At 35.1% G+C, this 25,177-nt stretch overlaps 2 protein-coding genes across 6 annotated transcripts; one reads left to right on the top strand and one right to left on the bottom strand.

Annotated features, from left to right (window-relative positions):
- LOC18602492 (eIF-2-alpha kinase GCN2) lies at nt 103–20,351 on the top strand. 5 transcript variants are annotated; one of them, XM_018119961.1, is made up of 30 exons: nt 103–483; nt 1,295–1,383; nt 1,493–1,496; nt 1,588–1,693; nt 1,975–2,079; nt 3,626–4,051; nt 5,528–5,653; nt 5,756–5,842; nt 5,968–6,054; nt 6,154–6,265; nt 6,898–7,015; nt 7,842–7,896; nt 8,151–8,317; nt 10,040–10,224; nt 10,934–11,082; nt 11,310–11,559; nt 12,686–12,968; nt 13,049–13,142; nt 14,304–14,384; nt 14,516–14,572; nt 15,299–15,430; nt 15,511–15,594; nt 17,232–17,340; nt 17,414–17,550; nt 18,285–18,392; nt 18,855–18,940; nt 19,035–19,137; nt 19,239–19,361; nt 19,470–19,602; nt 19,738–20,351. In XM_018119961.1, the coding sequence occupies exons 1-29, from the start codon at nt 335–337 to the stop codon at nt 19,578–19,580; spliced, it is 3,723 nt and encodes a 1,240-aa protein (XP_017975450.1). In that variant the 5' UTR covers nt 103–334; the 3' UTR covers nt 19,581–19,602; nt 19,738–20,351. The 5 variants fall into 5 exon arrangements, with proteins under 5 accessions (XP_017975450.1, XP_007033961.2, XP_017975449.1 ...); XM_007033899.2 differs by having other exon boundaries at nt 1,279–1,347; nt 1,437–1,496; nt 19,782–20,351; XM_018119960.1 differs by having other exon boundaries at nt 1,279–1,347; nt 1,437–1,496.
- LOC18602491 (serine/threonine-protein kinase-like protein ACR4) lies at nt 21,198–24,970 on the bottom strand. The gene has a single exon (XM_018120281.1). The coding sequence runs from the start codon at nt 24,258–24,260 to the stop codon at nt 21,507–21,509; it is 2,754 nt and encodes a 917-aa protein (XP_017975770.1). The 5' UTR covers nt 24,261–24,970; the 3' UTR covers nt 21,198–21,506.

The raw sequence follows: 25,177 nt of genomic DNA, 5'->3' as shown, positions 1-25,177 counted from the left end.
TTTTTTCATTATTTATATATATATATTTAAAAAAAAAAAAAAGAGTTTTGCCAGAGCTAAAACATTTTATAAATATTTTTTTGTACTAGTCGAGGTGAGGAAGTTGTCGTCTAACATCTTTCTGCATACGTCTCTCTGTTCAAAACCGGGACTTCAGCGCCCAGCCACCATTTCCACGGAATCTCTCCCTTCTTCCGTACATTTCTTCTCTTATTACGAACTTTTTCCTCCCCTAAACTTCAAATAAATAAAACCCATCATCATCCAGGGTTTTATCAAAGATCCATATAGGAATTAAGGCCGTGTTTGGCTTCTGGATGATTAGATGTGAGAAATGGGTTCAAAAAAGAAAAAGAAACGAGGAGGAGGTGGAGGAGGAGGAGGAGGAGGAGGGAGGAGGAGTAAAGGAAGGGCTTCTCTGAAAGATCATAATTCTCATGATGGAGATGATAATGAGCTTCTTTCTGAAGAGATCACTGCTCTGTATGTTCTCAATAAATTTTTACCCTCTCAATCCTTTTTCTCATTGCGCCTTTTTAATCTTTGCATTCAAACTATATAACAAAAAGACATCGTTTGTGCTAAACTTACTGAGGATAATGGATATGATCTTAAATAGGGCATAGTGACCGATGATATTTTGATTTGATAGTTAAATTTTGGAGGACTACTGGTAGAATTTGGGAATGGTTAGCCGAGGTTGAGAAAAGATTAAGGGTCTTATTGAGCTTATGTTGGTTGAAGGTTTTTAAGTGGTGATACTTGTATATCCCGGGTCGATTAAATTTTCAGTATTCTGGGTACTCAAACACGGGAAAGGCCTCTCACCTATTGCCAGTATGATTATAGATTGGAGGCCTATTATAAATTTTCACAAAATGATTATAGAACTTAAGAAATTTGGATAGATTTGTGCTTAAGGTTAAAGTTCTTTACACTAAATTTAGTATTGTTTGATTTTGATATCTTAAATAATATATACATTTATATATATTTATTTATATATTGATTTAGCTGTTTTTGTTTTCCCTAAAACTGCATTATTAATTTATGATGCACTGAATTTTGCATTAACATGTTGAACTCTTATAGTATTTCCAGTAAAAGAATAACCCACTTTTATTGACATATCCCTCCATCATAAATTGAGGGGCTCTTTTGAAATTTTTTTTACTCTTACTTTAGCATGTTTGCAATTATTCTTTGTTTTAGGAATTTGAAGTAGCGAATTTTTTGGCACATAGAATTGCATTTTATTTCAAATTTCTGTATTTTTAGGTGTGCAATATTTCAGGAAGACTGCAAAGTTGTCTCCGGGTCACCTCTGCAAATCAGTATTCAGCTCAGGTTTTTGCTATTTTTGTGTTGTATCGAACTTGTTAGGTGAGCTCTTACTTTTCCTAATCTTAGTTTTGCAAATTATGAAATTTGAACAGGCCTTACTCGAAGGATATGGGTTATGAGGACCTTGATGTTTCTGCTCTCCTCTTAGTTAGGTAAGTTAAAATTATTGATGAATATTGTTTTATGTTTCATTTTACATCAACATATGTATTCTTTTCATTTTTTCTTTTCCTTGTTTATCAGGTGCTTGCCGGGTTATCCTTACAAGTGCCCAAAGTTGCAGATCACTCCAGAGAAAGGCCTGACAAAAAGCGAGGCTGATAATCTTTTGTCTCTGCTTAATGATCAGGTTTGGATTGACTTGTATTGTTATCTATTTCATAAAAGCTTTGCTGGTGACAGCAATAAATAATGCTGATAATCTCTGATAATAAATGGTAGCATGTTGTCTTTATCATTCTAGAAGCTTGGGTTAGTGCAGATTATTTTCCACTAAGAGCATGTTGCGTATTTATCAAAAATAGAAATTCAGAATTTATGTTGTACAAGCATAACCATTTTGTGCTCTGCTTTTTGCTTGGCATGTTGTAAACTTAGTGACTACTATTTTCTCTACTTGCTTTTTTCCAGGCAAATGCTAATGCACGAGAAGGACGAGTAATGATTTTTAATTTGGTGGAAGCTGCTCAAGAGTTCCTGTCAGAAATTGTTCCGGTGGCTCAGTCACATGAATCTGTATGCTTTTGTCCTCTATAATAATTAGTGTTTCATTTTTTCTTCTTGCCATTTATTTTTATTGATCCAAATTCATTCCTTTAGTTTGATTTCATGAGCAGTTCCTGGTATCCCTTGCTCAAGTTGTCACAGTTACTATCCATGTTGTGCTTAATGATGTCTTCTATATACTTGATAATTTTATGTGATTTTGTCTCTTTTTAACATATTGAACTTTAATTTTTTATCTAGTTTTCATTTATTGATTTTGTTTGAGGTATTGCTCTAAATTAACATGTAAATACCTTCGTGGACCATAAGTTGGTTATATAAGATGTTTTCTTTGCTTGTCTGAATGGCTTTCAAAATATAAGTTTGTTGTTTATGGAGATCTCTATATGAATTTTCTTTTTCTTGTTGCCAAGAGGGACGTGGGGATCTTTTCTCTCTGAAATATATATCTATTCCTTTTTTTTTTTTCATTTAATAATATCTACTCCTTTGGTTTGAGAAATATGGAGTATGAGTGAAGATAAAGATATGTATAAGGAAGTAGTTTCAATTCTAACAACCAGTGAGGTGATGGTAGTGACTTCCTATTACAGTGCTATAATCTGTCTAAACTCTTATCTCTTTTCTTTATTGATGGATGAACTTTCTTGGAATATTCAAGCTGATATTTCTTGGTTCATACTATTTTCAGATGATATTTTAGTAGATGTGAGTAAGGTGGGAGGAGTAGTTTAGATTTTGAACATTTTATGTTAAGGAGGACCAAAACTGAATATAAAGTATAAGTTTTCTAAAACTAAAACTAGAGAGGAAGATAAAGTTAAAATAAATAAGTAGGAAGTTCCTCAGAGTGATTGTTTCAGTATTTATGTTTGATTTTTGATGACCCTAGGCCCTAAGGAAGAACCTTAAGGCGATATTTCAGCATAGGATTAGAGCAGGAAAATGGAGAAGTGCTGCATGGATATCGTCCGACTATGAGTGATTGCCTAGGTTGGAGGAAAATTTGGTGAAATAGCCATCATGTACAGCTTTATAATAGGTACTGGATGTTGGGTGGTAAAATGGCATCTCCACAAATAATTTGATTGAAATGAGGATGTTAAGATAGATTCCTAGCCCTACCAAATAAGATATTAGTTATAAGAAGATAGAGGTGGTGCCTATTTAGGATTAATTAAGGGAGAGGCAACTTAGATCATATGCAACTTAGACCTAGGGATACTCTGTTATGTGAGATCGATTTGTGCCAAGTTGGATAAACTAAAAGAGGTACGGATAGACTAAAAATAACATGAGTTGAGGTCATTTAAAAAGAAAAATAGAAGACTTAGCTTCCTTTGATCCTTCATGGGTTGTAACCTTTAATTGAATGGAACAGACAAAATGGCTTAATGAAGCCAAGTGCAACCTTTGGAATTAAGACGTAGTTGACTTGGGCTTTTTGTTCATTCTTTTATAAGATAAAGCATGTTAACTTTTGGTATTTTTTCCTTCTATTTTTTCTGCTTGTTTATTTACGTATCCTGTCTTGATTTATCCTTCTTCTTTGAAGCTTTTATATTCAACCACAGGAAGCAGTGGCCAGTTGCTCCAGAAGGATGTTGCAATTTCAAGTAACAAGAGTTGCTCTTCTAGGGGGCCTTTTGTTTATGGTTTTATAGATCTTTTCAGTGGATCTGGAGAGTCATGGAATTGGCCTATGGATATGGACAAAAACAGAGGTATAGTTTCTGCAGTACAGTCACATCTATCAGATGGTTCAAAACTGGGATATAATGTTCGAGAAAAGAAACTTGAGAAGAATCCAATGTCATTGGCAATGCAAGAAAAAAAGCAAGTTCTGTCACCTTTACCTGTTGCAAAATTGGATAACCTTAAAGAAGAAAGTGAAGATGACAGTAAGAGCATATCTACTGCTGATTCAAGCAATTTTTTAATGGAGGACTTGGGTAGAAATGGCATGAAAGGTGAGAAAGAGGTAAGTCATACTGGCTTGGTTTTTGATATTTTAAAGCATCTTTATCTCTAGCATTCTTATTTTACTTTTATTTCTGCTGCCTAACATTGCTATAGTAGAAAACATTCCTTGAAGTTTTTACATGCTCACAAAAATATAATTTCTCATAACTATATGCTGAAATTGGATTACAGAGATACTTATTGTTCAGTATGATTGCTTTTGCTCCATGGTTTAAATACATGACTTTTAAAAAATCCTAGCTGATGGGTGGGGGAGGTGAGAACATCCCCCTCAGTCTATAGATGAAAAAAAATTCTCTCTCTCTCTCTTTCTCTCTCTTCCGGTCCTTTTTTGCATCCTGTTAAAATTAGAAGGAAGAAAAATGATCATTTCAATCTGAGTGAAGAATGTATATTTATAATTTATTGCTTTCAATTGAATGAATAGATCTTGAAGTAATGCAGACCATTTTTATTTCCTGCTTTATATGTCTTCTTAAAATTCACATACTTTTGAAAATTTGTGCACAAAATAATTCTTTTTTCTTGTAAATGCTTTCCTATTTATAATGTCACAGCTTGTCTAAACCTGATAATAACTCATCTTACTTGAATATATCCTTATCTTGTTTCATAACCTGGGTGTTGTCTTCATCCACCCTTTTACCTGTATTGTATCGAACACTGGGTCACGAGAATATGAGAAGCATAAGTTACTTGTGAAACAAGTATGAGGGGGGAGTAAATATCCATAAAATATTGAAACAAGTATGATGGGGGAGTAAATATATATGTACAATTGAGACCAAAGATCAAGAAATTGGAGAGAAGCTCCAATCATAGCAAACTGTATCAGCATCACGAGTAGGTGACTGTGTAAAAGTCACAGGACTCTGTGTCTAAGAAGCCTGTACAAGTTGAGTGGGATCCTTAGTGAAGTGACTAATATGGGCTTTGTAAAGTGTTTTATATATTTTATGACAAAGTAACTTGTCAAAGCTGTTCTGATTTACTAGCATCACTGTGTGGAATCTCTATTCTTGTCCTTCTTTTGCAAGTGAATGGATAACTATTTCTGGACAAGAGGGCTTAAAACCAAGCAGGCTGGAACAATGCTATTGTTTCTATCCTGATGTAAAATTAAATGTGAACCTTGTTAGTCTGAAGACATGAGATAAGTAACTGCAAGAATTCTAGGGCTTCTCGCTCTTCAAAAGGCAAAAATGAAGGGTTGGAAATGTTTGCACAAAGTACAATAAAGAAAAGTTGTTTTTAAAAGAAGATGGAACAAGAATGGAGATACATTGATTTAGAAATTGTAAAACTAAATTAATTTATGGTGTTAGTTCTTAAATTTGGCACCTAAAGAAAGTTCAAATTGACAAGATTAAAGAATGGGCGACCATTAAACACTAAATTGTAATAATCAAAATCATTTTTATTTCATGGCTTAATTCTATGTGGAACATTACATAGGCATTAGTTAATTTTGTAGGATATTGTTCTTGAGGAAACAGAGGATGATGATGGTGATCTTGAAAGTGACCCTTGGGAGTCCTTATCTTCTGCATCCTTAGCTGATGATCGTGCATCAGAAGCCATTGAAAAAGATCTAATGATGGTAACTTTTTCACATTTTCTCAATTCTCTTATTTTTCAACATGTAAACTTAATTTGCTTTAAGGGACAACTTTGTCTAATACATTTTCATTTACAAGTATAGGTTCATCTGCTTCGCCTTGCTTGTGCTTCTAAAGGACCATTAAATGATTCGCTGCCACAGATTATAACAGAGCTGTACAACCTAGGTGTATGTCATTAATACCATTCTGCTTGTTGGAAAAAGGAAAACAAAAGTATGACTGTCTTTAGATTTAAAATATTTGAAATCTGCTTGCTTTATTAAATGGTGATTCTCTGATGATTTGAATTCAGATGTTCTCAGAATGGGTGCGGGATTTAGCTTTTAAATCATCTTCAACATTCAATAAAACCTTTGATCACACTTTCTGTCAGCATATGGTTGTCACTTATTGTTCCTTGTCCTTTATTGTTGTCCTTATTTTTTGGCAATGAGCCCCAATTCTGATTCTCATTATAATTTTTTATACATTTATTCAGGTTTCATCCAAAGTTTCTGCATTTTGGAAACCTGCTTCTGATTTGGGAGGGGAAAGTGCATCTCTCCCAAGCTCTCGATATCTCAATGACTTTGAGGAGCTACAATCCCTTGGTATTACATTTCTTCCATTATACCTTTTCATATGCATCTATTTCTCCAGTTGAAGAAGTATATTGGTGATCCTGATTTGATCTTAGAACTAAATTGTAGAGCTGTAATGGCTTTGCTTTGGATATTGGATAGTTGATCAGGTTAACATATTCATGTTTCAAACGATGAAAGTTCTTGAAGTTTTCACATTCACCTGCACAGGAACAGTGGTAATGTTGTATTTGTACACAATGAAAATGGCCTCCACAAATAGTGGACCTTACTTGCTTGGAATCCTTGTTATTGCAATGCTGGATTCTGGATGCTACTTCTCTGTTTATCTTTCTGTGTTTTGTTTTTTTTTTGGTACAACATCTTGAACCAAGGATTTCTACTGTAAACCCCTTTCACCTTACCGCCTGAGTGAAGCCCAAGTGGCATTCAACTTTGCTATGTAATTCAATATTTCAATCTCTCCTTGTCAATATTTTAGTTTTACCAACCTCACCTGATATAATGCTTATTTTATGGACTTCTTTGTTCTGTTTTGTTTTTGTTTTCTTTTAAGCCGTGTGTAGCATTTCATTTACAAGATTATCCTAATTTTCTGTAAACTTTAAGACTACTTAGACTTCTTCTTTTGATGGTAATAGGCCATGGTGGTTTTGGCCATGTTGTATTGTGCAAAAATAAGCTAGATGGAAGACAGTATGCTGTGAAGAAAATTTGCCTTAAGGACAAAAACCTGCCTGTTAATGATCGAATCTTGAGGTAACTTTGTTTCTCATACTATCACTTTAAATAGAGGGATACAGTTATGTACTTCTAAAGATGCTAAATGTTGTAATTATCACTTATTAAACGAACTCATAATTAAGGTGCTTCCAAATTGCTGATGTTTATGTTTCTAGCAAACGGGTTTATGCTTTGAGTATTTGTCAGTTGGATTTTGTCTTGGCTTTTAGTTTCTTAATCTGCTGTAGTTGCAACCTCCATTTACACCTTAGGTTTACCGTTGTGTCGGTTTCTTTAATACTGCCATGGTACTCAATATAAACAAGCTATATAATGGAGATGTTGGCAATGTTGGTGCGATTTGGTGCATAGGAGTACTCAAGTCTTCTTAACTCTTGTTTTTGTTGTCAGCTTCAGACTTAGGATTTGGTCAACTTGTGTTGCATTTATTTAGAAGATTAATCATGGACTGGTATAGATCTCTCTGGTGTAGCCTTTTTCTTTTTTCTTCTTCCTTTCTCAAAATGTAATCAGCATGATCTTGCATGTTTAACGAATGCTTCACTTCTGACTTTTTTTTTTTTGGTTATCCTTCTTGCTTCCAATTGGCATTATCTTCCAACATTATATCTGTAGTTAAATCACCTTTTTCATTAAGACATTGCTTTATGGCATCGAATTTTGATACAATTGTTTAATGCTTTACTTGAAAACCATATTTTGTTTACTTTCTCAGTATCTGAATTTTTGCTCTAATCTGTATTATATTTTCTTTAAGTGCAATACCTTCCATCTTTTACCATGCTTGATACCTTCTCATTTGTGCTAATGCATCAATAATGTTGACTGGTGAGGTACTTAGGGAGGTAGCTACACTTTCCCGTTTACAGCATCAGCATGTTGTCCGTTACTATCAGGTAAGGCTGAAGAGCTTTTTACCATTTTGTTTCTCTCTGCAACTTTTGAAATTGTTGATTCTTTACCAACAATCTTTAACCATTCTTTCTTAAGTAGGTCTTATAGAAAGGTAATAAATTGACAGCCTAATTTGCGTTAACCATGGGAAAGATATTAGGAAAATAAAGAAAAGAAATATTTTTGCTTCAAAATTAGGAAACTAATTGCACCCACTTGGTCTTCTATGAAGTTCTAAATATTTGTAAACTTCCAGGCATGGTTGGAAACAGGAGCTGCTAGTTCTTCTGGTGATACTGCATGGGGTTCAGGGACTGCAACAAGCTCCACCTTCAGTAAGGGCACAGGCTTGACTGATGTCCCTGTACAGGAGAACAAACTTGAGTCAACATATCTATATATTCAGATGGAATATTGCCCTAGGTATCACGTTTATTTTTCTTTTATTTATTTATTTGGTTGTCCTAAATTCTTATTCTGAATAATCTACTTCTTACCCTTTACATTTTTTTTATACTTTCTTTTTCTTGTTTTAAATAAGAATAAAAGAAGTGAACTAATGTGAAGCTGTAGATAATCATTGAACATCATTCTTGATACTATGGTTATTTTCTTTTAATGTCACCATGTGGTTGATTGTACCATCAATTATTGGTAATTATATTTGCTTTAGTCTTCATCCTTGTGAAGTAATGCAAGAGTGTAATTTATGTTCTCACAAAGGATAGTTAAAAGAAACTCCTTGGGAAAATTATTTGAATAGGATTTCTTGAATGTGTCTGCTTGAAGCATGTTATTGACTTGAGGTGTTTCTGTTCAACATCCTTTTTCTTTCCTTTTAAAGTTTCATAGAAAATTATGTGAAGTCTTCTGCTGCATGTTAGACTGCTTTTCTTGAACTGATATCCACACACACACACACACACACACACACACACACACATATATAAAAGGAATGCTGACATGGATGCTTATGTGGACAACCTATCTTCTTGATATGTAGGATAATATCTAAATTATGCTATTCATCAAATAACTCTATTCAAAAAATTATTCAAATTCAAAAATAAAAATCTACCAGAGATAGGAAATTTCACATAAATTTTGAATTCAAACATATCAAATTCATAGTTTATCTTTCCTTTCTGAATTTAACCATAGCCAAAAGGTATGTATGCATAGGAATTTTTGAATGTTTTTTTTTTATTAGAATCGATTAGATTTGCCTCTTTCTATTTTGAATTTGAAAGACAAATTTAATTTTTAAAATCTCTAATGGCCTTTATTCAATATTTAGAAAAGGTTGTTTAATCTGGTTAATATCTTATCATTATAATTTTAACAGGTAACTATAATGTTAAGATATTAACCCGATTAACCAGATTAAACAATCTGGTTAGTTTTCTTGATCAGATTCTTGTTCAGTTTCTGGGGAATTTTCTGGAAGAGTCTTTGAGTGTTTGAAAGATTGTATTTGTTTTCTTATTTCATTTTGGTCTTGCTGAAGTTTTCTAATTTCAATTTTGATTTGTTTGATTTCTGCATGTAATTTTTCATTCTTGATTTGCTTTGGTTTTGAAGATTTATTTTTTCAAAGATGATATGTTTTATGTTGTAAATTTGTGGTGTTGGCACTATTGATTTTCCAATTTTTCTGGTTAGATATTTTAAATTATAATTATAAGATATTAACCTGGTTAAACAATCTTTTCTATAATATTGAATACAGGCCAGTAGATATTTTACTGAAAAACCCGTCATTGAAACTTGAGATATAAACAACTTTACTAATAAAAACATAAATATTTGTTCCACTAATTATTCATTACGTAAAACATATATGTATATTTATTAAGCACTACAGAAATTATATTCAGGATTCTCAAACTCAAAATTGAAATGTCACATTTTTTCCAATTAATAATATTAATACAAAACCATCAACTGGTTTATCGCACGGAACTAAAGCTATGTATATTTGCATTTATGTTGTTTATGCTCATCATATATATATGTTCATGTGCTTTTCTATGATTTCATTACTCTATTGCTAACTCATATTTTATTAAAGTAGTTGGGAAATTCCTTGTTCTTTTGTTCTTATCAGTCCTAACTCCCCTAATTCATTTCTTTTATGGTCTGAAGGACTCTTCGTGAAGTCTTTGAATCGTATAATCATTTTGACAAGGAATTAGCGTGGCATTTGTTTCGCCAAATTGTGGAAGGCTTGGCACACATACATGGACAAGGAATTATCCATCGGGACTTAACTCCAAACAATATCTTTTTTGATGCCCGCAACGATATTAAAATCGGAGATTTTGGTCTTGGTAAGATACATATTTGCTATTAGGAAATCACCTTTTGGCTTCCTTTATGCTTTAAAGGGAGAGATTTTTTATCTATTTTACATATTAGTTATGGAACCAAACAAAAGTGGAACTCATTTCATTTGAAAGAATGTTATAGTAAATCTTCATTTACATATTAATATAATGTTTATAGTCATGATTTGTTAAATTCCAAATAAAGCAGATTACACATTTTAAATGAATTTCATTAATGCTTTTTTGGCTTGTTGAATATACAATAAGCCAAAAGAGAACCAAAGTGAATTAAAGGTTCATAAGTTATGCTTTACAATGGCTTGATGACTACGTGCTGTCAAAAATTACCATTATTCCTTGTTGGAAGCTTCTATAAGCAATAAGGCAATTAAATCATATATCATGTTCCAAAGGCAAGTGCTAGCATGTGTACAAAATATAAGTGAATGTTTGATCTTTTGAAAGAGATTCTCTTAATCACCAATTTTTTTTTTTTGAAGAGAATATTGTTCTATTCTTTCAACTTATTACTGCTTATTTGTTTAATTTTACTCTTTTGAAAGGGGCAGGTCTAGGGCCTTTTTTTGTGTGATTTAGTAGTTAGTGTTACTAGTCAGTGAAGAAATTATGTGATGGCCATATTAGTTAAATATTAGGAGCCCAAAATTGAAAATTACATATAAAATTTGTTTTTTCATTCCTCTGGCTTCAGCAAAATTCTTGAGGTTCGAGCAGGTGGACCAGGATGGTGGTTTCCCAATAGATACACCTGGAGTTTCAGTTGATGGTACTGGTCAAGTTGGTACCTATTTTTACACTGCACCTGAAATTGAGCAGGAATGGCCAAGGATTGATGAGAAGGTGAATGATGTTACCTTCTTTGGTTTTATTATTTAGTTCAAGCAGTATGCGTTTTCTTTTTTCTCTTTTGTTGGGAGAGGGGGTAAGGGGAAGTGGGATTCAAATCCAGCTCTGTGAGCAGGAATGCATGCACCTAGCATTGAGTCAAATACCTTATTAGTAGATTATTTGCACTTTACTGTTTCATACCTTATGATACAACTTTTGTTAGTTGTTTTATCTTCCAGGTTGACATGTTCAGTTTAGGAGTTGTGTTCTTTGAGCTTTGGCATCCGTTTGGGACAGCAATGGAGAGAAACATTGTTTTATCTGATTTGAAACTGAAAGGAGAACTTCCTGCTGCATGGGTAGCTGATTTTCCAGAACAGGCATCATTATTACGATGCTTAATGTCTCAAAGTCCTTCTGGTCGCCCATCTGCCACGGAACTTTTGCAAAATGCTTTTCCTCCACGAATGGAATATGAGCTGTTGGATGGTAAGTAACTAAGTTCTAGACAACATTTTTTCTGGGTCTTCATGCGAGCATATTTTACCTATCATATGTTCGTAAGTGAATTCTTATTGAAGGTTGAATTTATGAGTGATTGGTACATTAGTTTTCGAATGATTAGGAAAAAGAGGGAGAAGGAAAGGAAAGCATATTACAAATTATTGATACATACATGGACATACAACTCTGAGTAGCTTTTCTTATTTCAAACATCCTTTAAGCGATGAACATCTTTGAATGAATATTTGAGCAATATTGAGTATGTAATTTAAACACAAAGCAGTGTTAAAATGAGTTTCTTACTAAGCAAGAAGTGGAAATATTAAAATTAGTAGTTAGAAGGTTTTGCTCCAATGTTTAGCTCAACATAGTACTTTTTTTTTCTGGCTAAAGAAGGATATTAGAAAAGATGGGAGAATGTTTTAGGGAATATTGCTTATGAAGTGCAATTAAAGGGGGAAGGATAGTTTAATGTAAAACTGCCTGGTGTGCTAAGGGGGCATTGAATGATAGTTTTTTTTTTTTTTAAATGCCTGTCTTGTACCCTTCCTGCGCACAAGGGAGGCACCCCTTTTGGTGTCAGTTAGCATGTATTTTTTTTCTGATTAATGACAACCACATGCATACTTGTTAACCAGAATAATATTCTTTCTCAATTTAACTCATAAAAGACCTCTTAGATAAACTTTTATCCAAGTTAGACTCAAGTGTGCTAATAGGAATTTTGTGAAATCATCTGTCATGCTCTTGTTTCAGTGGGCAAAAACTGAATCTTTCTCTCACTTTGAAAGGGGGAGAAGGGGGAGCGGGTTAGTTTATTAAAAGGATTCTTATGATTTACCTAAAACTGGAAATAGTACATAATTGTAAGCTCTCTAATCAGTTTAAGTAATTTTTTAATGTAATATTGATGCATAACTAGCCTGTAAGTTGTAATATAGTCAAAATATGAAGATGAACTGCCATTGCTCTCTGTTTGTCTGCTGTTTAAGCTCTGGCAGAATTCTCAACATGTCGTAATAGAATAAATGAGCTTTTAGTTTGGCATAATCAAAATTTAGCCACTTGATTCAATCACCAGTTGGCTAATTTCTTTCCCTTCTATATTCAGATATTCTACGTACAATGCAGACTTCCGAGGACACAAGTGTTTATGACAAAGTTGTGCATGCCATTTTTGATGAAGAAATGTTAGGGATGAAAAACAATCACCAGAATGCTGGTAGATTGAGAATGGTTCAACATGATACTTCTTCTATCCAGTTTGCAGATTTAGACACAGAACTTCGTGATTATGTTGCTGAAATCTCCAGGGAAGTGTTCAAACAGCATTGTGCTAAGCATCTTGAAATAATACCCATGTGCTTGCTGGATGATTGTCCACAGTTCTATAGGTACCCCTCCTAGTCAAAATCCTCATTTTTTTTTGTTAAAACGTACTGCTGGCTAATTTTATTTGGTTTTGTACGGTAAGGAATACTGTCAAACTTCTGACTCATGGAGGAGATATGCTTGAACTCTGTCATGAGCTGCGTCTACCATTTGTTAGTTGGATAGTAGCAAACCAGGTATTGTGTACAAACTTCTCTCAAAAGTTGGACCCGTGTTTTCATTTTATCATCTTTCTGTTTTTGTTCCTCTTTGTTGGGACATTGCAAACGTAAACCAGTTACTCTCTCCATTTCAAAATTACTATTGCATTGACTTTTTCAAGCCATATTTGTCTTTATATTTTATAAAGTTGATTCATTGACATATAATTGTTTATTGACAATATAAATTCTTGAAGCCGATCTCAACTAGTTTGGCTCTAAGGCTTGGTTGAGTTGCTTTGAGTTGTTTTCATCAAAATTATCTTTTATTTTCATATATTCCCTTTTAGACTCATTAAGTTTTCAAGGGATTTTTAACTGTTTAGTTTTAAATAAATTTGTCATAACTTTTTGAAAAGGTCAACTATGGCAATACTTTTGGAACAGAGGTACTATTTAATGTACAAGCTTGGTGAATACCACGTTCTCCATTTATGTGGTCCCAATTTAGACCAGCTTTGTAAAGTTTCTGTTATCTTAAATCATATCACAATATTTTGCATTTCTTAACATAGGATAGGTTATAAACTTCCACTGTTGCTTGTTTGGCTGCTAGTTCATATGATTAACAGAAATGCATTTTAATGTTTGAGTTGCGAAGCTGTTGATGTTAGTAAAAAATGATTTCAATTGGTTTAAGATTCAGAAGAAATTCTTGAATTCAAGAGATATGTTGCTGTATTTTTCTTATTAGAAGTAAATTGTGTTTCCTTTCCATTATCTGTTCTTGCGATATAATGACTGTATGGAATTCACAAGATTTTTCTTGCAATTGAGCTTCACTTACAATATAGTATCCAAGTATTGAAAATATAGTATCCAAGTATTGAAATAAAGATGTTAGAAGGACTTCTAGGTAGCAAATTGGTTATTAGCTAAGTATTAGATTTTCTTGAAAGTCTCTAGAAACAGAATTGAGGAGATAATTCAGTGGCTTGTACTTCTTTTTATACTGATATTTATCTATATATTTAGTTTTGTTGAAGCTGAACTGTTTTGCAAAATAAGATAACTGCTTTTTCCTCATTGGTTTTTTCACATACATGCTTATCTTTTTGTCTCTGATCTGCTCTTGTTATTAGATAATTGAATGAGATCTGTTTTAAATAATTTAACTTTCCATTTTGTCTTTCTTAGAAATTTTCATTCAAGCGATATGAGATATCATCTGTTTATAGAAGAGCAATTGGTCATTCACCTCCAAACCGCTATCTTCAGGTATAAAAATTGTAAAACTTATGCTGTGATGCACCTTTTTTCCTACAATGTTTTGAGTTAGTAACATTTATAGTGCTTTCTTGTCAAAACTTATGTTAATTTTTTACAATACGACTGTTGATTCCCAATAGGGTGATTTTGACATTATTGGAGGTGCGTCAGCTTTGACAGAGGCAGAGGCTCTCAAGGTACTGTGTTCTTTGTTTTTTATATTCTCTACTTCTCTATTTATCTATCTATGTTTCCCTGGTTATATAATGTTGTTCTATCTTATACCTGGTTGAGTTTTTAGCTCAACCTTGACTGTTATTCACCTTGAAACTAAAATGAAGACCTAGCCATTCCTCTCTCTCTCTCTCTCTCTCTCTCTCTCTCTCTCTCTCTCTCTCAGTGATGTGCTTGGGACCAAATTGTATCATAGTTAGTCCTACTGGGATGCTGATGAAATAACTTCTGGATTGTCTTGTAAAATGTTGGCATGGCTACTTTCCTTTTACAACTGAGAATTGATGTTATGTTACCTACGTTTGTGATATTATGCTTTGAAGATGTTGTAATTACTTTAAAGGTCGCTGCATTTAAATTGTGATTTTCCAGTGACTTGGATACTTTACTTCCTAGACATGTCACCATTCATGAGGAAGGTTTTGGGGCTTCAATTAAAAGCAGGATCTGTTATTCATTTTTCCCAGAGAAATTAAAAAGCACTGTTTATATCAACCTGAAAAGGGACTAGGGCCAAAATGTTAATTTTTATAGCTTTTTTATTCATTATGAATATAATTCTTCAGGACTACTGGATCTGTATTACCATGTCATGCCTGCACTGAGCTTGAGTAATCTGTTATGTGGTTATGTGCTGCCATGTTCTAGTATTAGATTCATTATAGGACTCATCTTGCACTCAATTGCAGGTGACAATGGACATATTAACTCGATTTTTTAACTCAGAATTGTGTGATATTCATCTTAATCATGGGGACCTGCTTGAGGCAATTTGGTCTTGGGCAGGAATCAATGCAGAGCACCGACAGAAAGTAGCTGAGGTATGTTGCTGATTTATAAGATGCATTTTGTTGAGTGTGTGAAGTTTTGATCTGACAATTGCTTCCTTAATTGAATGAAGCTTCTCTCGATGATGGCTTCTTTGCGTCCTCAATCATCTGAATGGAAGTTAAAGTGGGTTGTGATAAGGCGTCAGCTTTTGCAGGTTTGAGGAAACTATGGAACACACACTTAATGCATGTGCCTGTCCTTATGTTAAGTAGCCGTAAAAGTTGCCATTGGAATAATGGTTTTACTGACCTTGTACTACTCAAGAGTCTTATAAAGTTGCAGTGACTGTTGTCATTTGTGTCTATTGAGTATTTGCTTACATGATTACAATTAAATAAGCAGATATACATGCAGTTGGTGGTTTTTATGATAAGGCCTATATTTCCAAGAACAACCAGGTCCTCATTTAAAGTCACGATTTTAGCCAGAGAAGGTTGTTAAGACTTCAAGGATTGTTGTGCTTACTGTACTTGTAAGTTTAGAAGCACACCATGTTGGTTGATAGTGCGTCTGAAATGTGTCAAAAAGTGTATCATTTTGAATTTTTATTTGATTTGAAAAATATTTTGGATGAAGAACCCAGCTTGGGCAGTATATGGTTCCTGCTTAGTTAATGTTCTAACTTTCTGGAGGTGGCAACCCATGTTGCTTGGACTTGACAATTTAGGGGTCACTGCCAGTGTTGGCATGATATGACACAGCTGAGGGTTGAGGATGCATGCTTGACATGTCCTAGGGAATTTTGGATGTGAAACCTCATTTAGCAGATTGCTAGGGCTTCATGTCCCTTTTGGGGATTTTTAATGTATATGACCTGCCAAATTGGGATAGCTTGGCGGCATATATATATATGTACCTGTCCTCCTGACAGTCTTGTGAGCAGTTTCATTAGAATGATCTCTTATGTTGAATTTGCATTTCGATGGTCTATGACAAACTAATGCTATTGATTAGGGTCATGGGGTTTGGACTTCATACAAGATAATTTTAGCTGCCTTAAAGAAGACAAAATTCTTTTACACCAAAATCAGAAACAATTATTTATCTGGTCAGGACATTTTTCTTATAGTTGATGCATAATAAAGTGCAAGGTTCACTTTGATTGTGTTGGTTAACTGCCAAGTTCTTTACTTCTCTTATATGACATGATTCATAAGACCTTGATATGTTGTTCTAGAACCAATGATTCATGATATGATGCTCGAAAGCCCTGTCTTGTAAATTCCCTTCTTTTATGTTTGGTTTAAAAGGGCTGAGCTATGTTGCTGAATGATGAGAATTTTGTAAAATGTAATGCAATATTTTGGCTGTTATTTAATACGTTCTTAAAAAATTATTTACTTTTTGCTTCTTATTCTCATTAGCACATGTAAATGCATGAAGTTACTTTAGAACAAAGAGAAAGTAGGGTAAGAATATTTGTCTCCTAATTATTCAATCGTGATAAAAAGCCACTTTTTAGTATGTGTGCGTTGATAGAAGAATCCAGATTCCAAGTGAACAAATTCTGACTTAAAAATGAATCTTTCTGATTCATGTAGGATGATTCATAATTCTTTGGATGTTATGAGTCAACTGTTCAGGAGAGAAGTAACTTTCGATTGTGCATGCAGTAATAGATACTGTTTTGGCAGTAGTCATATAATTAATGTGTTTCCGGTCACTAGAGCCTGATCATTGTCAAATGCAATTGTGTAGAACTCGTGAAGTGAATTATAGGAAAATCCTGTGTTATTGATGTAACTTAATTCAATGGTTTATGTGTTCTTTTCTAAATTTCATTTTTTCCAGGAACTCAAGTTAGCAGAAGCTACCGTAAATAGATTGCAGACTGTTGGTTTAAGATTCTGTGGAGCTGCAGACCAGGCCCTTCCTCGATTGAGGGGAGCTTTACCAGCTGGTATGGTCTTTATTATTGATCTGAGGAATCATTGAGAGGTATTATACTTATTTCAAGCTCCACTGTCCTGCAGATAAACCTACCCGCAAAGCGCTGGATGAGTTGTCAGACCTCTTTAGTTACTTGAGGGTCTGGAGGATTGAAAAACATGTTTATATAGATGCACTTATGCCACCAACTGAGAGCTATCATAGAGATTTGTTTTTTCAGGTATAGCGATCCACCTTTATGTGTGTATGTTTGTTTATGTCCTTTGTAGTCGAATGTGAATGCTCATTTGCATATGTTTATATAACCTTTACCATACCATTGTGTCACAGTAGTGATTGTTGATCATAGTTACCATAGGCATCGATCTTTGAGACAGTAATTGCTAACTTTCTGATATGCATATTCATGACTCCAAATTATGTTACTCTTTAGTTTTTTTTCCCCTTCTTAAAGTGGCTCATCTTGGACACTTGAACTCATTATCTTGCACTTAGATGCTCATGAAATGTGCCCAAAATTTTTAATCCCAATGCTTTATTCAACCCCATCATCTCAAGATTCTTGGATTTGATTTGTTTGAATTGCATTGGAAATAGCCCAGGCAGGGGCTTGTACAAAGTGAAGAAAATTTGGACAATTGGTCTGATTTTTATAGTGCGACCCATTTATGTATGAGAAACACTGACAATTGTTGTTTTAGTTACTGTTTGACACTCTCTCTTATCTGCAGTCACTTAATTTTATAGGAGAAACTGCTAACCTGATGCGGCCATTATCACTAACTAAAAAATGTGCGTTTGCAAAACCCATTTGTAACTTGCTATCACTGGTTGGAATTGAGGTTGACATTGCCATACAAATGAAAGTGTTGAACTCAACAGTCAAAGTGACTCTCTACCAGTATTCACGACTGCCAGTATTCTAGATAACTAATATTCTAAGTTGTTGCCCAGATATACTTAGGAAAGGAGAACCATCCTGGATCACTTACTGAAGGTGCATTGCTTGCTGTTGGTGGTCGCTATGACTATCTGCTTCATCAAATGTGGGATCATGAATATGTAGGTTATGCACCTGTGATTCCTTTCCTGCTTTTCATTTTTTTCATACATTTGTATATGCGTAAGCACTTGACCATGCAACATAAATGTGTAATGAACACACAGTTACTCATCTAGGTAAGAGTGGTTTCAATACGTAATAAAAGTCAATTTATGAGGTGCTGTCTTATGTCTAAGGAACTATCAAATAAAAGTTATATAACCACTTTACTTCCATTTCTCATTTAATTTAATACTTACTATAAATAGTGGATTAGTATTCCAGCAATCTTGATTACTATCCATGACAATGTTCCCAGTCTTAACTGCATTTGTAATTCATAATCAAATAACCAGGGTTGCTTAATTTTACTAGTATTTGTTTGCTAGTACCCTGGTATAGTTACATAATTTCAAGCATAATAGCACATCTCGGATATTTAGTTAGCGATAAATGTTCTTTTTTTTTCTGGCTCCATCCAGAAAACGAATCCTCCAGGTACTGTTGGTACCAGCCTTGCACTTGAGACTATAATCCAGCATTGTCCTGTAGATTTCAAGCCTATTAGGTGCAGTTTCTTCCTATTGGTTATCTTCGTCTTTTATGTCTTAAATTTTATTCTTTGACCATACTCTTGGGCCATCAACTTTGTGTTGCTGCAGAAATGAAGCTACCACCAGCGTCCTTGTTTGTTCAAGAGGAGGAGGTGGTCTGTTAATTGAACGCATGGAACTTGTCGCTGAATTGTGGAAGGAGAATATCAAGGTTGGATATAGTACCTTTTTTTTAACCTGAATGTACGATGCAATATTGTTGTTTGAACTATCTTGGTTGCTTCATACTCATTTGTCATTCTTATACATCAGGCTGAGCTTGTTCCTATACCTGATCCAAGCCTCACAGAGCAATATGAATATGCAAGTGAACATGAGATAAAATGTCTTGTTATCATAACAGACATGGGTGTATCTCAAACTGGCTTTGTTAAGGTAATTCTAATTTGGGAGGCTATTTTTTATTTTCGTTTTAAATTTTTTGCTGCTGCAATCGTTTTAATCAAATCAAAATTTGTTACATATCTATGATAATATCTTTAGGTTCGTCATCTTGATCTTAAGAAGGAGAAAGAGGTGCAGAGAAAAGATCTTGTCAGGTTTCTCTTGAATGCGATGGGGACACAATTTAGAAACCCTTTAGTTTGGAGCTAGTTCTGTCTTCATCAAATATCAGGTTCTTATTGGCCCTAGTCATGATTCATCCCTACTAGCTATGATTTTCAGAATATAATCATGATGCTTTAAGAGGAGATTTCTTTTCTCATTTTATTGTGAATTGAATGCATGTTATTGACCCTTCAAACAATAGGTATATGACAAGGATTTCTTATCTGCTGTCTCCTGTTGCCCCAGATGAAGCAAACCGTGTACATCGATTTGCGTGAATTTGCTGCTGAGAAGTTTTTTGCAGTTTTAGGTTTTTGTTGTACTATGAGTGAAATTATATTACATGCTACATAATTCAGTCGAAACTAGTGTAACTATGTAAGCTCTCACAGGTCAATGTATTCAATAGAATAGGAAAAAACATAAATGAATTATCAATGATATAGTTATCACGGAGGAAAATCACAATAATACATCATATTTGTTGGTTTGGGTAAGACCTTGTTCGCTCCAATCTCTCTCTGCATGTGTGTGTGTGTGTGTGTACGCACATAATACAGATTGCATGGATTCCAATAAGAATCCGACACATCACACCGGTGGTTCCCCAGTTCGCTTTCCATTTGCAACCGCTGTTGAAAATGGAGTTAAAGAATTAGTTTGTGTAGTTGTCCTGTCTGGTAAGAGTTTGAGGTCCTTTCCAAGTTTTGATTAAGTGCTTGTAATATTACAAAAAATAGTGCTCTGTTTACGCTTTGTGATGATATGGGTCCTGAATAATCAGGATCCCTCATATTTTAATGGATCTGTTCTCTATGATTCTACTCTGAGGTGGATATGAAGTCTGTAGAAACTTAACCAAGCGAGCTGGTACATTTTGTTGTGTGGTGTTTTGCTTTGTTTTACTGCTGTTTAATTCTTCACATTTGCCTTTTCTAGTAATTCTTTAGTGGTTAAATGCATTGGTGGTCTTTAACATTTTAGCTGAGTTTCACTCTGATTCCTAACTTGTCATTGATCTATTTATGTCCCAAACCCATCTGTGAATATCTTTACAAATTAACCTTTCCATCAGAAAGTTTCAATGGAGTCGATGAAAATTGTTTATGTAGGTGACGACCTTTTAGACATCTAAGTATAACTGTTTCTATTAAAATTGTTTATAGATATCTGCTTATTGAGTCTATCAAAATTATCACAAAAATTTGAATGACATCATCCTAATCACAAATTTTGAATATAATAAATAAATATTTACGAAATTGATATTATTCTCGAATTATTGATAAAAGTAATTTATGATTTTAAATGATGATCCATTAAATTTTTATGATAATCCTCGATTACAGGATGGACAATGGAGGTTATAGGGCACCTTTGTTGTCTCTATTTACCACCAATCTGAACATTGTAAAATGTTTTTTTGTGGTATCTTATATATCATATCATATCATATCAATTGTAAATATAATTGTTAAGATTTATATAAAGATTTACATCAATCGTTTTTTATTGTACTATACTAGAATAAGGAAGGGGAAAGAAGTAAAGGAAATGGAGAAATTCAAGGGAATTTTTCATTGACATTTGATACTAACACGAAAAGGGCATTCTTTAATTTGCTAGATAAAAAAAATGGTCAGCTACTGATTATTGAGCAAGTGAAGAGCAAACAGGAGTTTCATCCATTAGCTGTTAAAAGAGACATTGAGCAAAGAAGTTACCATGATCCGTACAATTGTCACAAGAAAGAATTCAAAGTAACAATTAAGGGATAAATCTAGTTTTCCTAGCAAAAAGAAACACCAAGTTGTCAGAACAGAATCACTCAAAATTAAGCAGTTGCAAGTTACAAAAACAAGATGCGGTAGTCATGGCCGTGGTAGTGGTACGAGAAATCCATGCAAGTTACATCCTTCCCTTCTCCTTTTTTACATTTCCATTACCTTCAACAACACACAGACTACAAATTCAGAAATTGTGCTGCAAGAACAAGCTTTCTTGAGGGGATGCAGGCCCTATCTCTTCCTCCAAGCTTCTCAAAGCATCCCCAACACTCCCCACATTGCCCATGTTCCTTCCTTCTAAGTTCTTTCCATCAACATCTGCATCCGATACTGAGGATTTTCTCCTCTGAGAGGAAGTTACACTGGGGAAAGTAATCCATGAAGGAGCTCTAAACTCAAACCTTTGATCCTCAGGTTCTGCTACCTCAGTTTCCGAGGCTGACCTATTCGAAGATCGTTGGGAGGACTTCTTGTGCAATCTGTTACTTCCCAAGATCACCTCAGTTGGCAAAATTGGTTGTTCACTACATGGACTGCCCATCAACTGTGCAAGAGCCCGCTCCAAAGCTGTGGTCACTTTATCCATTGATGGCCTTTCCTTTCCTCTCATTCTCACACACTTGCAAGCCACATTTGCAATCTTTCTTAACGCTTCGAGGTCAGCTGGACGTTTCAAGAGTGGATCAAGAACGGCAGATATGTCTCCTGATTTAATCAGAGGAACGGCCCACTCCACTATATTCCCTTCTTCATATTGCATGTCAATAGCTTTTCGTCCACTTAGGATTTCCAAAAGTAACACTCCAAAGCTATAGACATCGGATTTAGTTGTGAGGTAGTGAAGCCTATAGTACTCCGGATCAAGATAACCAAGTGTTCCAGCAGGTAGCTCAGCTAATGGGCAGCTACTATCAGCAGGTCCTAGCAAAGAGAGACCAAAATCAGCCACTCGAGCATTGTGTTCTTCATCGATGAGAATATTTGAGGACTTGATGTCCCTATGGATCACTGGTGGGCAAGCGTAACCATGCAAGTATTCAATTCCACGAGCAGCTTGGACTGCGATTGTGACCCTTCGGACCCAATCCAATTGCTCTTTCAAGGCTTTGTTCTTTCCATGAAGATGCTGATGCAAAGATCCATGAGCCATGAACTCATAAACAAGAAGCCTTTCGCCACCTTCTTCACAATAGCCAAGCAGATTCAATAGATGGGCATGGTTCAGTCTTGACAGTAGATCTAGCTCTGTATGGAACTCCTTTGAATTCTTCTGCTTATCTGAGGACATTATAGCCTTTTTGACTGCAACAACAGTTCCATCCTTCAATACCCCCTTGTAAACACAAGAGAAACTTCCTTTTCCCACCACAGATTCTTCTTTGAACCCACCTGTGGCCCTCACAAGTTCTTCATAAGTGAACATATGAGCTCTCCTAATCTTAAGTTCATCCAAGTCTGGACGAATTTTCCCGTTATCTTTTTGGTAAGAAGTACTCCCGTTAGCTTTCTTGGACTTTGACTCTTTTGATGAGCAGTGACAGTTCTGTAACCTGTAGCGAACATATAAAACTGCAGTTAAAGACACAATAATCACCAGTAAAACAGCAAAGGCAATCTCCACGACGATGATTGGCAATTGCAGTGACCAGAACCTTTCATTCTTTCTTCCATTAGCAGCATCAGAATAAGAAGAAGAACAATTTGAGAAGCATTCCACTGAATTACAACTAGAGCAATTATACTCACACATTCGATCAGATTTCAAAGTACATTCAGTTTTTTGGTACATTTCAGCAGGGCAGCCATTGCCGCAGGGCATACAAATATGAAAGCTAGGAGACTTGCAAGGTGCATCCTCATGACTAACTTCATAGGAACCAGGTGCACAAGGAGTGTCCTTGCAAAGGCCAGGTGAGACAGCCAGAGGGAGAGAGGTAGGGAACCCATCACCCCAACAAACTGGGAGAAAGGATTTCTCGGCTATAACACCACAAGTGAAGTAATTTCCAGCTGCAATTCCATAGACTTTAACGCCTGTAGGAGCTGGGGTACTTGGTTTGACAATAAAACCCCAGCAAACCACTTCATGATCATAGCTCTTGATTCCACAAGCATGGAACCTCCCTCCAACAACCATAAGCATGGGATCTTTTGGTGGCAAATCAACATTTCCGGGACGAGAATATGCCACTGAGAGTTCTTCTTCAAGGTTCAAGCTCCTTCCCCAGCAAAAGGCTCTAGAATTCAACCCCTCCAAAATTCCACAAACATGATAACCACCAGCTGCAACCTTTTGAAACCTCATTTCCTTTGGAATCAGGCTAATGACACGGCTACTGGTCTCATCACCCCAACAAAAAACAGTCCTGTTCTGAGAAAACAATCCACAGTTAAACTCAGAACCTGCAGAGATTGATTGGATCTGCCCATCAAATACATAGTTCTTGGTCATATTATACCCCCAACAATCAACCAAAGCATAATTTCTACGCTTTCCTGTTAAAGGCTTTCTCAAACCACATAAATGGTAATCGCCTGCACTGATTTCTAAGTACTCAGCTCCCTTGATCATTGGCTGAGGAACTCCCATTTGGATATAGCCACTGCTTCCCCAACAATAAGGTTGGCTGGAATCCATCAACAGTCCACAAACAAAGCCATCACCGGCACTTAGACCCGCAAACGGGAAATGAGAAGGAGTCCCGTAGATTATCGCAGAGTTTGATCCATAGCAGGTCACAAGATGAGAACCATCAGATTTCAAACCACAGAAAACAGGACCATTCTCACCATAAGAAATGGCAATGGTAGACATTGAGCCCAAACCTGAAACTACCCACCACAAATTTAATAAAGCCACAAGTTGTACAAGAAATTCAACTTTCCACTTTAAGACCCAGAGAGAGGAATCTCTCAGCACTAAGCTGACAACTCCCATCGCACAGCACGAACCTAACTATTCAAAGATTATGATATCCACACCCACATCAACACTATATTTAGATAATTGGCCACCAGAACTAGAATTTGAATAAGACTTTAATGCTTTTAAGTTGCATTCTCCCAGAATGCGTATAATAAATCAGTAAAGAAAACAGTCAAATGCCTATGCAAAAGCTAAATTCTACATTGAAACCTCATACTGCACCATTTGCATCCATGCTTCAAGAGAGCAAAAAGTAAGCAGCAGTATAAATAATGATTTCCATCAAGAAAATACCAATGGAGTAGAAAATGTGACCAAAACCAAATATCAGAAGCTCCTTACCGAAAACCCAGATCAAGACACTCCTTATTTATGCAAGTCTTGAATGGAAACCAAACCACTTTCACCGTTCTTCTCAGGAAGCATAATTATCAGGTAAGTTTGTGTCTCGTTTATTGTCTAGAAAGACTTACCCCCGGAAAGATTTCTGCAACTTGAGATCAAAAAATCTTTCAGTAGATCACATTTGGAGCCACAAACTAGCTTAGCAGATATGAACTTCCTGGCTGGCAAAAACCCTGGCTACTAGCTCATACGTTTGCTTTGCTTTGCATGTATTTACTTTTACAAAGAGTGCAAGTGGGAGAAAAAAAAATGAACAAATCTAGTGCAGACGGATTGTTGATGATGGTTGCTGTTGTTGCAGCTAAGAATGTAGCGAGAAAGAGAAAGGGAAAGAGCATTAAATGTGGATGAAACTGCAGCTTCTCAAAATGGGCAATGTTGGTGAGTGCAATAAATGAGAAGTTAATGCCATTGGATCTTTTTCATGCCTGGATTACTACTTACTTCTGCACCTATTTCGTTCTGTTTTCCTTTTTCTTTCTTTTTTTTTTGTTCCTTTTCCTTCTCATCTTTGCTTTTAGCAT

The sequence above is a fragment of the Theobroma cacao genome, chromosome 4 (assembly GCF_000208745.1).
Source record: "Theobroma cacao cultivar B97-61/B2 chromosome 4, Criollo_cocoa_genome_V2, whole genome shotgun sequence".
Classification (NCBI taxonomy): domain Eukaryota; kingdom Viridiplantae; phylum Streptophyta; class Magnoliopsida; order Malvales; family Malvaceae; genus Theobroma; species Theobroma cacao.
This window is presented reverse-complemented; position numbering and strand designations above follow the sequence as displayed.